The 17463-nt window shown below is 46.1% G+C and overlaps 1 protein-coding gene across 1 annotated transcript in view; it reads left to right on the top strand.

The window, feature by feature from the left end:
- CAPN8 (calpain 8) overlaps positions 1-17463 on the top strand; it is a 194455-nt gene that overhangs the window by 126789 nt on the left and 50203 nt on the right. Inside the window, exons 14-15 of the mRNA XM_085612992.1 lie at positions 4374-4439; positions 11020-11077. Of these exons, the coding sequence (XP_085469118.1) occupies positions 4374-4439; positions 11020-11077 (124 nt within the window). The remainder of the gene's footprint in view (positions 1-4373; positions 4440-11019; positions 11078-17463) is intronic.

Below are 17463 nucleotides of genomic sequence, written 5' to 3'. Positions count from 1 at the left end.
GCGCTTTTTAAAATCGAGAGCACAAAGCTCCCTGCTGCCACTCAGCAGCAATGGCCCTGTCCTGAAGCTCACTTCGGGACTGTTCAGTTGTTGAAAAATAAAATGGTAATAAATAAACTTTATCAGCATTTTATTTTTCAGCTCTGGCCCGAGGGTTTTGTTTGTGGGGTGGCGCTCCTCCGCTCAAACGGAGGACCCGCCTCTGAATATCATGCGCTCAATGACCCCAGTGACATCACTGGTTTTGCTCCTTATCCCTCCCATAGCCACTCAGAAGTTTCTTATCTTCAGATGAAGGGCTAGTGAAATAGAAACTAAAGAAAGTTCACAGGGTTTTAGAAGCCCTGTTTCCTGTCTGTTCCTGTGACTGCTGCCTTCATGGCTCCTGAGACCAGTGATGGCTACAGCAGTGCCCAGAGGGACCGAAGATGCTACCTCTAGCTATCTCCAGCTGATGTCCATGTGTGGCATGATCGCTACGGAAACATGTGAAAATGAAGACTAAAGAAACTGAGACTGCAACAACAGAACCACACAAATATCCATTTCCAATATCTCTACCATACATACATATCTTCCTACAAAATACTAAAAGCGATTAAACATAGTATCCAGTTCTTGTAAAAAAAAATTACTTGGGCTGTAACTGGAATAATAAGTGATCCAAGAGCTCCAAGGTATGGGGAGCAAGCTGAGCTGAATTTAGAAATCTGAACCAGGTTAAAACTATTCCTGGGATGTATTCATATCTTGTATGCATTTTGGCCGTAGGTGTTAATAAGTTTATATTGTTGTAATCTATTGTTTTCAGTATATATTTCACATAGAATTGCCTTCTACTGCCTGAAAATAACTAAATTGCAGTCAGAATTGAGGTAAAATATGAAGATTATCTTAAATTGCCCCTCATGGTCTGAGTCCAGTGGTCTGCTGTGGGTCTACGCCCACGTGAGCTCATGCATAGAAAACCGTGGATTGGTTACAGCCTAAAAAATCGTCATGGTCAAGCAGAGCTATATCTCTAAATTCATTACATTTCAAAGGCCCTAAGTATGTTATAGAAACTTAATGTAGCGCAGCGAATCACCCCTGCAGGGGTATCTCGGCGCTGAAATGAAGTCCCAGAGGAGAGAGGAAAAAAGAAATATGGTCAAAGGAGCCAGGTTTTAAGTAGCTTTTTGAAACAGACAAATCCAGAGCAGACGCGAATATGCAATGGAAGCCTGTTCCAATGAAAAGGGCCCAGGAATGAGGAGGATCGACCGCGACGTCTGACTGTACGAATGCGACGTGGGCAGAGCAAGAATTGATCCCTGGATCTCACATTTCTGGTGGGCCGATAGCTTGAGAGCTTGTTTTGAAGATATCCCGGCCCTTTACCTGAAAGAGATCTATGTACCAGGCACAGAAGCCTGAAAACTGCTTGCTTCCTAATAGGAAGCCAATGCAGTGATCTAAGAGTAGGTTCAGAAGAGGTGCGAGGTGGAAGCTTGAGGACAAGACGGGCTGTGGTGTTCTGAACTACTTGTAGTCTAGACAGGAGCAAGTCATTAGCCACTGCCATTAGGGCATTTCCATAATCTAGGCGGCTAACCACAAGTGCCAGCGTGAGAGTCTTACTTGTTTGGAGAGGCAGCCATTAAAATACTCTTCTCAACATGCCCATTATCCAAAAACAGGTGCTGCATGTAGATTTCACCTGCTCTCTCATTGAGAGGCTGTCGTCAATTAAAAAGTCTAGGTTTTTTAACATCCTTTTGGGTTGAGGAGGAGTGCTTAATTCAGGTGGCAACCAATCATTCGTCCACTAGTCATGAGCATTACCAAACAGTAGGTACGTTTGGGCTATATTAAATATATTTGACAACTAGCATCAAACATGTCAATAATTAAATAGGCAGAACATAGGGACTTCATGTCCAATGGTCATCACTCTTAATGGGCCCCACAATTTCCCCTCGGACTTTGAGACCTGCTTAGAGAAATTCGCCTCTTGGATGGAACATTCCTGCCTTCGTCTCAACGGAGGTAAAACCGAACTCATGTTGCTAGGGAACCATTCCAATACGGACCTTGGCCAGATCTGGCCAAAGTGCCTTGGTCCTCTCCAACCCCCAAAACCAAGATAAAGAGCTTGGGTGTTTGGTTGGACAATGCCCTCAAATTTGACCACCAAGCAGTGAAGGTGACAGGGGCCTGTTTTGGGATACGCAGATCCCTTCGGAAAATTCTCCCCCTGTTGCCATTGATTGCCAAACGCACATTAGTCCAAGCCTTAGTTCTATCACGCCTGGATTATTGTAACTCCCTTTACCTAGGAGCTCCAAAGGCGACATTGAGGAAACTCCAGGTTGCTCAGAATTGTGCTGCCAGGATGCTTCTGGGTATCCCTAGGTCACAATCAGCCAAGCCAGCTCTAAAAGCTTTACACTGGCTACCTAGCTTGGAAAGTACAACATTTAAGGCCTTGTGTCTTGCCCATAAGACTGTATGGGGAATTGGTCCGGAAATCAACAAATCCCTCATCATTCCCTATCGGCGAGGGAGGGAGGTTCAATCTCTTAATCTTAAATTGCTAGCTGTCCCCAAAATCAGAAGGACAAGAGCGGGAGGCAGATCGTTTGTGTATAATGTGGCAAAACTGTGGAACTCCTTGCCTTTACACATTCGCTCTAAAGACAGTATCCTGCCTTTTCGTAAACTCTTGAAGACCTGTCTCTTCCCACAAACAACCCCATACATTTCTACTGGTCGTCTGCCTGATTGCTAGCACTGGGATGCCTGAGGGTAGCTATGCGCTGTACAAATGCTTAATAATAATAATAATAATAATAATTGACAACATACATAAGCTGCTGAGAAGTGTCCCTCTGACTCTAAGAGCACCCAATTCTCATAGCTGTTTGTGATGCTAAAATGCAGCATTTATGCTGGTCCTGCCCAAGAGAAATTTGGCCATTAGGGTGAAATTTATGAGGGAGCAAATCTACTCCTAGCAGAGGCTCTGGAGGCGTTCCTGAGTGCATCAACCTGTCAAAACTGGTCAATATCTTATTCAGGGAGTCCAGTATGGCAATGTCTTAGTCATCAAGCCTGTGGTAGCAATGTCTTTTTCACTGAGTCCAGAGTGGCAATATCTTAGTCTTCAAGCCTAGTGCAGCAATGTCTTATTCACAGAGTCCAAAGTGGCAATGTCTTAATCACTAAGCCTATAGTGCCAATATCTTATTCATGGTGTCCAGAGTGGCAATGTCTTAGTCATCAAGCCTAGGGTGGCAGTGTCTCATTCACAGAGTCTAGAGTGGCCATGTCTTATTCATGGAGTTATTATTATTATTATTATTATTATTATTATTTGTAGAGCGCGCGGCTACCTCCAACGGAGGTTTCCCAGCGCTAGCAGCACGAGCAAAGATGTAGCCAGGAAACTAAAAAATGCTTAAGTCAGGTTAAACAACCACGTTTTCAGGGCTTTCCTGAAAGTATGTTCCGAATTGGACTTCCATAGATGTTCGGGCATAGAATTCCATAACACGGTTGTTCTTACCGAAAAAGGCCCGACCACCAATCGTAGCTTTCCTGAAGTGCGGAGTTACCAGTAGCTCCTGATGATTTGACCGCAGCGCCCTAGTTTTTTGGTATTTCCGGAGTCTTTGCTTGAGGTACAGTGGACCAGAACCTCTAGTTGCTCTGTAGGCCAGGGTCAACGCCTTGAACTCTATGCGTCTCTTAACCGGCAGCCAGTGTAGGCTCCGGAGGTGGGGGGAGATGTGGTGGCACGTTCCTAATGAGCGTTGCTGCCGCATTTTGTATAGTCTGCAATTTTCTAATTAGATAATCTGGCATACCCAGATATAGGCTTGTTGCATAGTCCAGTTGTGAAATGACTAATGCATGGACCAATGACTTTCTGCAGTCCATCGGCATTAGATTCAAAAATCTTCTCAAGGCTTTCAACTTCCAGAAACATGTGGAAGAAACCTGGCAAATCTGAGATTTGCCTGATAGGTTAGAATCAAACTTAAATCCCAGATTCCTAGCTGAGGTTGCCGGCAGAGGAGGGGGATTCAGTTCTGAGGGCCACCAGAGTTCTGACCTGGGGGGAGATGATTGATTTTAAAAAAGTACCTCCGTTTCAGAGTTCAGAGTGGCAATGTATTATCCAGCACACCTAGGGTGCCAACTTCTTATTCTCTGGGCTGTGGTTGTGCATTTATACTCTGCATCACTTTCATGGTGACAGCTGACTGACAAGTCACTAGGCTGCCTCACTTGTTTCATGAAACGCTTGGACTGCTTTTACGCCTGCTGCTGGTGCATACTACTGGTATCCTTTGAGGATGCCCCAAACTAACACTGTTTTTCTTCCACAGCCTCACGAATCTGACACCATCGATGACAAAGAGTTCAAGAGTCTGTTCCAAAAGTTGGTGGGACAGGTAAGTGGTTCAGGAGAGAAGAAGGGTCAGTAAGAAACATTTGTATTTAGAGGAGCTTCAGTGGAGTGGAATATTACCACCAGCAGTGTGTTTTCATACTGCCTACAATGGGAGGACATTTACGGGCTTTGTGTGGGAAACAATAAAAAGAAGAAAATAATGGTGTGATTTCTCCCGTAACCAAATTTGCTAATGTCGGAACTCAATAATTTGGAGAAAGCACAAATACCCAAAACTAATGTGTTCTATTTTATTATCCTTTCATTTCACTGCAGATTTGTTGACATTTCACAGTGAGGCAAACACCGACACTCTCGATGCCGTGTCTGCCCCTCGGTGATTGCTCTTTTTGGTTTCTCTTTTAACAGGGGTACCCCTGCCCCCATCCCCACCCTGCCCATGGGTATCTCTCCACCTCCAACTGAAGTGCTGTTTTATAAGGCTCTGCAGGGCTGGTGACAAAATGTTAATTGGCCAAGAATGAAGCACAAAGTCTGCATACCCACACAGCAAGCAACATTTCACTTGCTGGCTTTGTCAATTTGCATGATGAAAGCAATCCAACACTCATTACGATGACAGTCAGATGACAGTATCTAGATAGAGACCACCCGACATGTAGTCGGCAGCTCCACCTGCCTTATTACGATCCGAAATCTGTGAAGGGTGTCAGAAACATGCCTTTTAGCTCTTGCCTGAGCCAGCGCATGTGCTGCTCTGCGAGACATTTAGTAGGTGGGATTTCAAAGTGCTGCCACAGGCTTTGGTGGCCTAAAGCTTGCGTGCACGTGAGCGTGCACGCGTGCAGCCGCCATCTGTCATTCCTCCGTTGATCACTTCTCCCCCTCCCCCACCACAGATTGCTTAACTTGCAGCGCTTGATCGCGATCACTTTCCCGGGCCGCACGGCTGTGTTACTTTCGCGAGCCGCTCGGCCAATGCTTGTTACCATTGACGACAGCGTGCAGGTCGTGAATGCACATATGCGGCTGGGTCTTCACTTCCAGTGCAGCAGCAGGGCGATCCTTTTCTGGCGCAAGGTGAGGAATACTTTCTTTGTGGGCATGGTTTATGGCGGGTCATGTCTTTCTAGCCAATCACAGAGCTTACTGGGAAGTGCAGTCCCGCGAGACCCGCCTAGTGCTGCCAGTTGATTCGCTTGGGTTGGAGTGTAGGCGTTTCGCCCCAGCTGATCAGGGCCTCCTAGGCTGTAGTCTTCGCTCACAATACCGGCACTGCTCCTACGTGTGCTCCGCTGGAGACAAGCGCCATCACCCGGCTTCCTCTCAATGCTCCTGAGCCGCCGGTTATCTGAGACCTAACTGGGCGCATGAGAAGGGACCTCTAAAAAGTTTGGACATCGGCTGCCAGGTTAGATGACATTTCCCGCTTGCCCAGCGAACGTAGGACAATGGCGGGAAGTCAGGGCCACTTACTTGGCTTGCGCAAAGTGCACTCGGGGCTCCCTCGCGCGAGATCAGAAACGTGTAAGAGCGGTAGCTTTTGGAATGCTAGACGTGATGCATTGCTCTGCTTGATGAGTACATTTCCCTTGGCAGCCCCCCTTCCCACACCGAGCGCCAGGCCTGAGCGAATATATCACTATTTAGATGACCACCTGGCACGATAGCAAGTTCTAGGCATTGTACAAATTCAGGGCAAAAAGACCGCTGCGAGACCTGCAAGTCACAAAAGGTTTATGTGCATTGGTTTGTATCACATTTAACAGTATTTGGTTTGTATCACATTTAACAGTATTGATCAAGCATTAACATATAGATGGGTTTAAAGATGAGAAAATTAATTCGCAGAATCTGACAACGGGCATCAGGGACAGTTGTCACAATTCTACCCCAGGACCTTGAATGATATTGCCAAAATCGTCTCTCTGTTGTGAAACGTAAACTTAAAGTTCATAGATAGTGGTGCAGCTAGTTTGATATTTTTGTCAGAAGGTGTGGATATTATTACAGCTGGTAGTTTTAAGAAGGTTTGTTTTCATAAGTAAAAGCTGACAAGAAGCACATGGAAGCTGCTTGCAGAAATCTCCTGGCGCTATTCCAGACTTCACTAACTTGGCCCCCAATTTAATGGCGCAACTAACTACTGTCCCTGATGGCGCAGGCCTGATGTGTGTTCATATAAGCTAAGTTTGTCCCACGGCTAAACCTCTACCTGGATTATACAATAAATGTGTTTCCTAAACATAGTAGTTTATAAGATGAAGTGAAGCCTCTTTAAAGTCTATTTTGGCTTAATTGATTCTTCACAAGTAAACTGGATTCTAAAATATCTTATTAGGTTAAGGCACCTGCAGCAGAAATCTTTGTGTACCAGGCAAGTTCCAGCATATAACAGCAGGACGATAACTCTGGTAGTTAAAGCACTTGCTGAAGAAATCTTTATGCAGCCTAGGCACGGGTCTGACTCATAATAAAATAGCACAGAAGTTTGATGTGCCTGCTGCACAGGGCAGTGTGTAAAATGCAGGTCACAAAAACTGTACCCCTGACTCTTTATAGTTGGATGACCCCTTCAACCTTCTTTTTTTTTTAAGAAATGCTTATTGCTCAATAATAGTTGAAAGGCGGAAAGTAAGAGGCTTTACTTGATAAAAGAATATCAAACCTCTCTGGAGTACAGGGCCTTTCTTATTATTGTGACTGTGAGTACTGAGATCATGTGTGAGGTGCTAAGCTCCAAACGAGGCTACATGAGCAGAGGAAAGTCCCCTCCCTGTGTGGCTCCTGTTGACACCATAGGTGAGAGTGCTTGATGATTGTGTGTTTGATGAGGCCAGGCGCTAGAGACTGGGTTTCTGGGTCGGCCTGGTGCTGTGGAAGACTGTGAATTAGTTTCCAGCTCAACTTTTCATCTGCCTCCTAAAAAAAATTCAATATGTTCTGCCCAAGTTCCAGCCATCCATGCGTCACTTCTCATGGTCACTTCTATTGCATCATAGACTATAGCGAGCCATATCACCACACCAGCGCCTATGGCCAACTCTCTGCCAAACTCCTCATGTTCACCACTGTCGCGTTCTAGAGCAGAGTGAGCCGCATGACCATGCTAGCACCCTTACCAGCTTACCAAATCCTCATGTTCATCTCTGTGGCATCCTAGACAGCAGCGAGCAATATGACCATGCTAGCACTTATCACCAGCTCACTTACTAACTCCTCGTGTTCATCTGTGTCGCATTCTAGAGCACAGTGAGTCGAATGACCATGCTAGCACTTATGACCAGCTTACCAACTCCTCATGTTCACCTCTGTGGCATCCTAGACTGCAGCAAGCCGGATGACCATGCTAGCACCCTTACCAGCTTACTAAATCCTCATGTTCATCTCTGTGGCATCCTAGACTGCCGCGAGCCATATGACCATGCTAGCACTTATCACCAGCTCAGTTAGTAACTCCTCATGTTCATCTGTGTCACATTCTAGAACACAGTGAGCCGTATGACCATGCTAGCACCCTTGACCAGTTTACTAAATCCTCATGGCATCCTAGACTGCAGCGAGCCGTATGACCATGCAAGCACTTATCACCAGCTCCCTTACTACATCTGTGTTGCATTCTAGAGCACAGTGAGTCATATGACCATGCTAGCACTTATGACCAGCTTACTAAATCCTCATGTTCACCTCTGTGGCATCCTAGACTGCAGCGAGCCATATCACTATGCTAGCACTTATCACCAGCTCACTTACTAAATCCTCATGTTCACCTCTGTGGCATCCTAGACTGCAGCAAGCCGTATGACCATGATAACACTTATAACAGCTCACTTACTAACGCCTCATGGTCATCTGTGTCGCATTCTAGAGCACAGTGAGCCGAGTGACCATGCTAGCACTTATCACCAGCTCACTTAGTAACTCCTCATGTTCACCACTGTCGTGTCCTAGGGCAGAGTGAGCTGTATGACCATGCTACCACCCTTACCAGCTTACGAAATCCTCAAATTCACCTCTGTTACATCCTAGACTGCAGCGAGCCGTATGACCATGATAACACTTATAACAGCTCACTTACTAACGCCTCATGGTCATCTGTGTCGCATTCTAGAGCACAGTGAGCCGAGTGACCATGCTAGCACTTATCACCAGCTCACTTAGTAACTCCTCATGTTCACCACTGTCGTGTCCTAGGGCAGAGTGAGCTGTATGACCATGCTACCACCCTTACCAGCTTACGAAATCCTCAAATTCACCTCTGTTACATCCTAGACTGCAGCGAGCCGTATGACCATGATAACACTTATAACAGCTCACTTACTAACGCCTCATGGTCATCTGTGTCGCATTCTAGAGCACAGTGAGCCGAGTGACCATGCTAGCACTTATCACCAGCTCACTTAGTAACGCCTCATGTTCACCACTGTTGCATTCTAGAGCACAGTGAGCCGTATGATCACGCTAGCGCCTATGGTTCACTCACAGACTAACTCATAGTAAGCAAAAGAAACTTTCCCTCCAGGGTTAAGTTTGCCTTCCTCAAATCTACTATTCAGAGTGAAAAGGGGAATGAGGCAACATTTTTTGGAGAACCTTACCATCTCCCTGTGGTTATGATTCCAAAAAAGGTAAAAAGCATAATCTGGAGACTTACCAGGGTCTGGTTCGGTGACCCTGCACAGACATTCTAATAAGGTTGCAAAGGAGTCCTCCCCACGAACATTTCGTGGCACGCGTCATGGCCGGACCCTCTCACCCAGGATGATGATACATCTGGGTGTCAGGCCTTAATTTGTTCAAACTGGTGCATGCGCACACTCATGCAAACTTACTTACATAGAAGGACACATTGATCATCCCTAGTAGGGTGAAAATAGGCCCAACAGGGTGCGCGTTGGGACCGGCTCTGTAGTCACCCTTGCATCATGAGTCCTGGTCCGCTTTCTGACCTGAAATGTCTTCCGCCGCCCTGATCCACAGGCTTCAAGGAGCTGTAAAGGGGTACATCAGGTACACAGTAAGCCTGGACGTCAAGATCTCACTTCTACGACTCACTTCCTGTACCCGTGTAAACGCTAACACACTTTCGAAGCACCTATTATGTCTGGTCTTCTGTGTTTAAATTATGGCTGCAGTTCAAGAGCCAGGGTAGTATGCGTGTGTGAATTATAAGCATGTATGGAGACCCGGCACAGGGCGGGACCAGACCACAGCTGCAGTCCATACATGCAGCAATAAATGGGGTCAGAACCGATGTGATGACGTCAGTCCCCAAGCCCTTCTAAGCTATCATAAAATACATTTTAGTACAGTTTACCTTTGATCAATGTTTATTTAGAGCCACGAATTTCTTGTGCTTTTCAGTGATATAGATACGGCTATCCCTAAATTGTCTTCTTGCCTTCTGGATTGCAGTGCGCGAAGTGATGTAGTGTGCTAAATGAGTGTAAACACGATAACTTGTATTTAAAAAAAACTCACACCGGGATTTTGTTCCTGGCTATAATGGAAGCTGGCAAGAGCTGCGTGGTTGTAAACATGTCACACGTCCACCGACCACGCCTGTTCAACTCTTCAAGCAGGGCACTACATGTCTGGGCGCCGCGCTGGCCTCTCGTCTAAACATCTTTACAGATGGAGAGCTAAAGATGCCAACTGTGGAACATCACTGTGTTATATGGAGACGTCGTAAAACGTCAGGTCAAAGGCCAAACGACCTGTCACTCTTGCAGCCTCCAGCTTTTTAAAGACTCAGCAAACAGCCGAAGCAAGCTCGGTTACCCACCGGATCCTGGAGGGCGCGATAGAGGCAGGCGAGCTCGCCTCGCGCCGGTGAGAAATGCGGCTCTACTGCTCAGCAAGTTTTGCACCAGTCCCCAACCGAGATCTGCACTAATAAATCCAAGGAGATCCCGCAAACTAACGTCCTGGTTTTTCACCCCAAGGACAACGACCCTCTTTCCTATTCCACAGTATGTACACGAGTGGAGAAACACAAATTGACCACTCCCGCCCCCTTGGGCTAAATGGGGGATTCTTGTACGGTTGAGGGCTCCTGGAAGCATGCTGGGCAGTTGCCCGGGGGCCCCAGGAGCATAGGGGCCCATGCAGACCAAAAAAGAGCAAAGGGGGCCATGCAGACCAGAAAAGAGCATATGGGTGGGACCCATGCAGACCAGAAACGAGCATTAGGGGCTCCATGCAGACCAGAAATTAACAGAAATTTTCAGTTGATTAATTTTATTCCTTTGAGTGGCTGTGTAGGCAGGGCCCAGTGCACTGCTTTGTCCAGGGGCCTATAACGCTGTTAAGACAGCCCTGCCTGGAAGGGTACGGGCCCCCTGCACCGCAGAAGCTTCAGGGGCCAATGTTAAGCCAAAGCATTCTCAAGACTTCCACTAATCTCTTTCTCCCCTTCTTTATCCAGTACATTTTGTGTACCATGGGAGATAGCTCTGCTGTTCATTGTCTTCCCTCCTCTACCCAGTAACTCTTTTTTTACCCCTTTTCAATAGTTGTTTCTGAAAACACGAAGCTACTTTTCCATATTTTTAATTCGCGCTCCTGTAATCTCCCTTTGGTTCTCACGTCATCCTGAATGTTGTGTTTTCTTTTCACAGGACAATGAGATGACGGCATCAGAGCTCCAGACTGTCCTGAACAGAATTGTATCAAAACGTGAGTTTATTGGGCATTCTTCACAGGAGAGACTGATTGATGGGCTGAGATTTGAGAGAGGTCTTTCAAGACATATTGAGACACGGCCTGAACTTGAGTAGGACTGACTATACATGTGAGACAGTGCACACTCAGTCATTCAGGGAGCAGGGATGTGTGAGTGCCTTACCTCATACAATCACTGTGCAGTGGACCGGGGCATATGGAGAAGTGGATCTTGGGGTGTCTTTCTGAAAAAACCTGAACCATTGAAGCTGGTAGGATGATAATATCACGGCTCACATCATCAGTGATATTGTTCTAGTAAATATCGACGCCGACAATATTGTGGCGTACTAATATTGAGGACAGAATTTCCAAGGACGAAATATCGAACGGTAAGTGCTCATAGGAAAGTATAGATTTACTATTCATAACTTCACATCTATAGACCTTGAAGATATATGCACCACCGTAGGGACAAGTATGTGGAGTTAGGTAAGGAAAATCTAGACTAAGGGCCTGATTTAGATCTTGGCGGTTGGGTTACTCCGTTACAACGGTGACGAATATCCTGTCCGCCGAAATATAAATCCCATTATATACTACGGGATTTATATTTCAGCAGACGGGATATCAGTCACTGTTGTGACGGATATCCCGTCCGCCAAGATCTAAATCAGAGGGAGGGGCACTTCCCCCTCTCCCTCTGCCCCTTCTCAACCCTAGTTTCTCAGGTCTTTGGTGGTTTGAACAACCAAAACCCTGCTATCTCCGCAATACTGTCCTGTTGGCTTGGTCTGCACTCACCAAAGTTTGCTGCGAGTGTGTGCTGCTTTGCTGTTAAAGGATCCTGTTTGTAAAGACGCGCCTCACACTGACATCAGTCCACCTTACCTTTAAAGGGAAATTTGCAACATGTATTTATTTAATTATTTATTTGAGAGGTAGCATCAGTTCCTGGTGCTGACTTGTGGAGGTTCCTCATCAATTCCAGCTGAGTTAATGACAGTGTCCTAACTAAATGACCCTATGGCTTCTTTAGTGTACAACTAGCACTGGCAAAGAGACAATGCTTGGCAGTTTTAAAGTGACCTGAGTGCAGTGATGAATTTAGGTACAGTGGTGGGGCGGCAGCGTGACCTTAGCTGTGGATTGTTAGTGAATTGCTGTGGGGTGATATTGTGGGGCTGTGAGGGGGGGGGCAGTATGTTTGTGATGGTGGAATATTTCATGAATTGGCATTGGCTGATACAAGCCAATATTTAGATTTGCTCTGTTCTCCACTGTGATGTAATAAATGCAAGAAGAATTCCCGTTGATGCATCTGTTGCAGTAGTGGACATTCTTACTTACATTCCTACACATGCATCTGTTGCCTTGCTATTACCTCCTTGCATTCCTTGCATGCATCTGATCCAGTGGTGGACATTCTCACATTCCTACACATGCATCTGTTGCGTGGTTATCACCTCCTTGCATTCCTTGCATGCATCTGATCCAGTGGTGGACATTCTCACATTCCTACACATGCATCTGTTGCCTTGCTATTACCTCCTTGCATTCCTTGCATGCATCTGATCCAGTGGTGGACATTCTCACATTCCTACACATGCATCTGTTGCATTGTTATCACCTCCTTGCATTCCTTGCATGCATCTGATCCAGTGGTGGACATTCTCACATTCCTACACATGCATCTGTTGCGTTGTTATTACCTCCTTGCATTCCTTGCATGCATCTGATCCAGTGGTGGACATTCTCACATTCCTACACATGCATCTGTTGCCTTGCTATTACCTCCTTGCATTCCTTGCATGCATCTGATCCAGTGGTGGACATTCTCACATTCCTACACATGCATCTGTTGCGTTGTTATCACCTCCTTGCATTCCTTGCATGCATCTGATCCAGTGGTGGACATTCTCACATTCCTACACATGCATCTGTTGCGTTGTTATTACCTCCTTGCATTCCTTGCATGCATCTGATCCAGTGGTGGACATTCTCACATTCCTACACATGCATCTGTTGCGTTGTTATTACCTCTCTTGCATTCCCTGCATGCATCTGATCCAGTGGTGTACATTCTCACATTCCTACACATGCATCTGTTGCGTTGTTATCACCTCCTTGCATTCCTTGCATGCATCTGATTCAGTGGTGGACATTCCCACATTCCTACACATGCATCCGTTGCCTTGCTAGTACCTCCTTGCATTCCCTGCATGCATCTGATCCAGTGGTGTTAGCTTCCTCGACATCTGATGCATCTGTCACAGTTGTCACCTTCTTACGTCCCTTGCTAATGCCTTGGTTGCAGTCACGTCACCTTCTTACATTCATGCTTATGCGTCTGTTGCAGCAATGCCGCTATACTGCATTTCTCGCTGATGCACCTATTGCAATGGTAGACATTCTTACATTCCTACACATGTATCAGTTGCCTTGCTACTATCTCCTTGCATTCCCTGCATGCATCTGATCCAGTGGTGTTAGCTTCCTCGACATCTGATGCATCTGTCACAGTTGTGTCACCTTCTTACGTCCCTTGCTAATGCCTTGGTGGCAGTCACGTCACCTTCTTACGTTCATGCTTATGCGTCTGTTGCAGCAATGCGCTATACTGCATTTCTCGCTGATGCACCTATTGCAATGGTAGACATTCTTACATTCCTACACATGCATCCGTTACCTTGCTAGTACCTCCTTGCATTCCCTGCATGCATCTGATCCAGTGGTGTTAGCTTCCTCGACATCTGATGCATCTGTCACAGTTGTGTCACCTTCTTACGTCCCTTGCTAATGCCTTGGTTGCAGTCACGTCACCTTCTTACGTTCATGCTTATGCGTCTGTTGCAGCAATGCGCTATACTGCATTTCTCGCTGATGCACCTATTGCAATGGTAGACATTCTTACATTCCTACACATGCATCCGTTGCCTTGCTAGTACCTCCTTGCATTCCCTGCATGCATCTGATCCAGTGGTGTTAGCTTCCTCGACATCTGATGCATCTGTCACAGTTGTGTCACCTTCTTACGTCCCTTGCTAATGCCTTGGTTGCAGTCACATCACCTTCTTACGTTCATGCTTATGCGTCTGTTGCAGCAATGCCGCTATACTGCATTTCTCGCTGATGCACCTATTGCAATGGTAGACATTCTTACATTCCTACACATGCATCTGTTGCCTTGCTAGTACCTCCTTGCATGCATCTGATCCAGTGGTGTTAGCTTCCTCGACATCTGATGCATCTGTCACAGTTGTGTCACCTTCTTACGTCCCTTGCTAATGCCTTGGTGGCAGTCACGTCACCTTCTTACGTTCATGCTTATGCGTCTGTTGCAGCAATGCACTATACTGCATTTCTCGCTGATGCACCTATTGCAATGGTAGACATTCTTACATTCCTACACATGTATCAGTTGCCTTGCTAGTACCTCCTTGCATTCCCTGCATGCATCTGATCCAGTGGTGTTAGCTTCCTCGACATCTGATGCATCTGTCACAGTTGTGTCACCTTCTTACGTCCCTTGCTAATGCCTTGGTGGCAGTCACGTCACCTTCTTACGTTCATGCTTATGCGTCTGTTGCAGCAATGCGCTATACTGCATTTCTCGCTGATGCACCTATTGCAATGGTAGACATTCTTACATTCCTACACATGCATCCGTTACCTTGCTAGTACCTCCTTGCATTCCCTGCATGCATCTGATCCAGTGGTGTTAGCTTCCTCGACATCTGATGCATCTGTCACAGTTGTGTCACCTTCTTACGTCCCTTGCTAATGCCTTGGTTGCAGTCACGTCACCTTCTTACGTTCATGCTTATGCGTCTGTTGCAGCAATGCGCTATACTGCATTTCTCGCTGATGCACCTATTGCAATGGTAGACATTCTTACATTCCTACACATGCATCCGTTGCCTTGCTAGTACCTCCTTGCATTCCCTGCATGCATCTGATCCAGTGGTGTTAGCTTCCTCGACATCTGATGCATCTGTCACAGTTGTGTCACCTTCTTACGTCCCTTGCTAATGCCTTGGTTGCAGTCACGTCACCTTCTTACGTTCATGCTTATGCGTCTGTTGCAGCAATGCGCTATACTGCATTTCTCGCTGATGCACCTATTGCAATGGTAGACATTCTTACATTCCTACACATGCATCTGTTGCCTTGCTAGTACCTCCTTGCATTCCCTGCATGCATCTGATCCAGTGGTGTTAGCTTCCTCGACATCTGATGCATCTGTCACAGTTGTGTCACCTTCTTACGTCCCTTGCTAATGCCTTAGTTGCAGTCACGTCACCTTTTTACGTTCATGCTTATGCGTCTGTTGCAGCAATGCCGCTATACTGCATTTCTCGCTGATGCACCTATTGCAATGGTAGACATTCTTACATTCCTACACATGCATCCGTTGCCTTGCTAGTACCTCCTTGCATTCCCTGCATGCATCTGATCCAGTGGTGTTAGCTTCCTCGACATCTGATGCATCTGTCACAGTTGTGTCACCTTCTTACGTCCCTTGCTAATGCCTTGGTTGCAGTCACGTCACCTTCTTACGTTCATGCTTATGCGTCTGTTGCAGCAATGCGCTATACTGCATTTCTCGCTGATGCACCTATTGCAATGGTAGACATTCTTACATTCCTACACATGCATCTGTTGCCTTGCTAGTACCTCCTTGCATTCCCTGCATGCATCTGATCCAGTGGTGTTAGCTTCCTCGACATCTGATGCATCTGTCACAGTTGTGTCACCTTCTTACGTCCCTTGCTAATGCCTTAGTTGCAGTCACGTCACCTTTTTACGTTCATGCTTATGCGTCTGTTGCAGCAATGCCGCTATACTGCATTTCTCGCTGATGCACCTATTGCAATGGTAGACATTCTTACATTCCTACACATGCATCCGTTGCCTTGCTAGTACCTCCTTGCATTCCCTGCATGCATCTGATCCAGTGGTGTTAGCTTCCTCGACATCTGATGCATCTGTCACAGTTGTGTCACCTTCTTACGTCCCTTGCTAATGCCTTGGTTGCAGTCACGTCACCTTCTTACGTTCATGCTTATGCGTCTGTTGCAGCAATGCGCTATACTGCATTTCTCGCTGATGCACCTATTGCAATGGTAGACATTCTTACATTCCTACACATGCATCCGTTGCATTGCTAGTACCTCCTTGCATTCCCTGCATGCATCTGATCCAGTGGTGTTAGCTTCCTCGACATCTGATGCATCTGTCACAGTTGTGTCACCTTCTTACGTCCCTTGCTAATGCCTGGGTTGCAGTCACGTCAACTTCTTACGTTCATGCTTATGCGTCTGTTGCAGCAATGCGCTATACTGCATTTCTCGCTGATGTACCTGTTGCAGTGGTGTGAAATCCCCACATTTCTGAAGATGCATCTATTGCAGTGGTGTCACATTCTTGAATTCATTGCTGATTATTCCTCTCTCATGTTGTCACCATCTTATACTCCTTACTGATGGCTCAGTTACAGTGATGTCAGTTTCTTACCTGCCTACTGATTAGTCTTTTGCCCTGATGTTAACTTCTTACGTTTCTTGCTGATGCAGCCATATCACCTCATACATTCATGCTGAAACATCTCAGTTGTGATAGGTTCTTCTCACACTCGTTGCTGATGACGCTTCTGTTGCAGTGGCGTCAAAATCTGACATTTCTGGCTGACGCAGATATTGCGACAAGTTCACCTTCCTAGATTATTTGCTGATGTATCTTTTGCAGTGTTGTCACTTCCTACATTCATTCCCATGGATCTCTTGGAGTGGTATCAGCTTCTTACATTCATTGCGGATGCAGCTGTTGCAGACATGTCACCTTCTTACATTCATTCTAATGCGTCCATCGCAGTGTCGTCACCGTCCTAAGATACCTCTGATGCATCTGTGCAGCATTGTTATGTCCTTATATTTCTTTTGATTCAGCTGCTGCAGTTGTATCTGCTTTTTACATTCCTTGCTGGTGTTGTTGCAGTCACGTCACCTTCTTACATTCATGCTAATGCATCTGTTGCATTGACGTCACATCAATGCCGGCTTTAGAGCAGTGCGACCAGTGCCATCTCACCGTACGTCAAGTGCAAGGAGGCATCATTAAGGAAATATAGGAGCAGCCTGTAGAATATTTTTGTTGTGTGCAGCATTTTTCGGGGGATAATGACAACAGCATGCTAACTCTGATGATTGATGCATTTGATGGAGAGATCTCTGATGTGTCTAGTGATAGCTTTGGCTCAAGCTAAAGAAGCATAGAGGGTTAATGTCCCTGCTGCATAGCACAAAGTGTAACATGCATATCACAGATTTGTATTTTGTTGTAGATAGCTCAGTAGGTTACTGCTTTGTCGCAGGGATCATTCTGTTAAATGCACTTCATAA

The sequence above is a fragment of the Triturus cristatus genome, chromosome 6 (assembly GCF_964204655.1).
Source record: "Triturus cristatus chromosome 6, aTriCri1.1, whole genome shotgun sequence".
NCBI lineage: Eukaryota > Metazoa > Chordata > Amphibia > Caudata > Salamandridae > Triturus > Triturus cristatus.
This window is presented reverse-complemented; position numbering and strand designations above follow the sequence as displayed.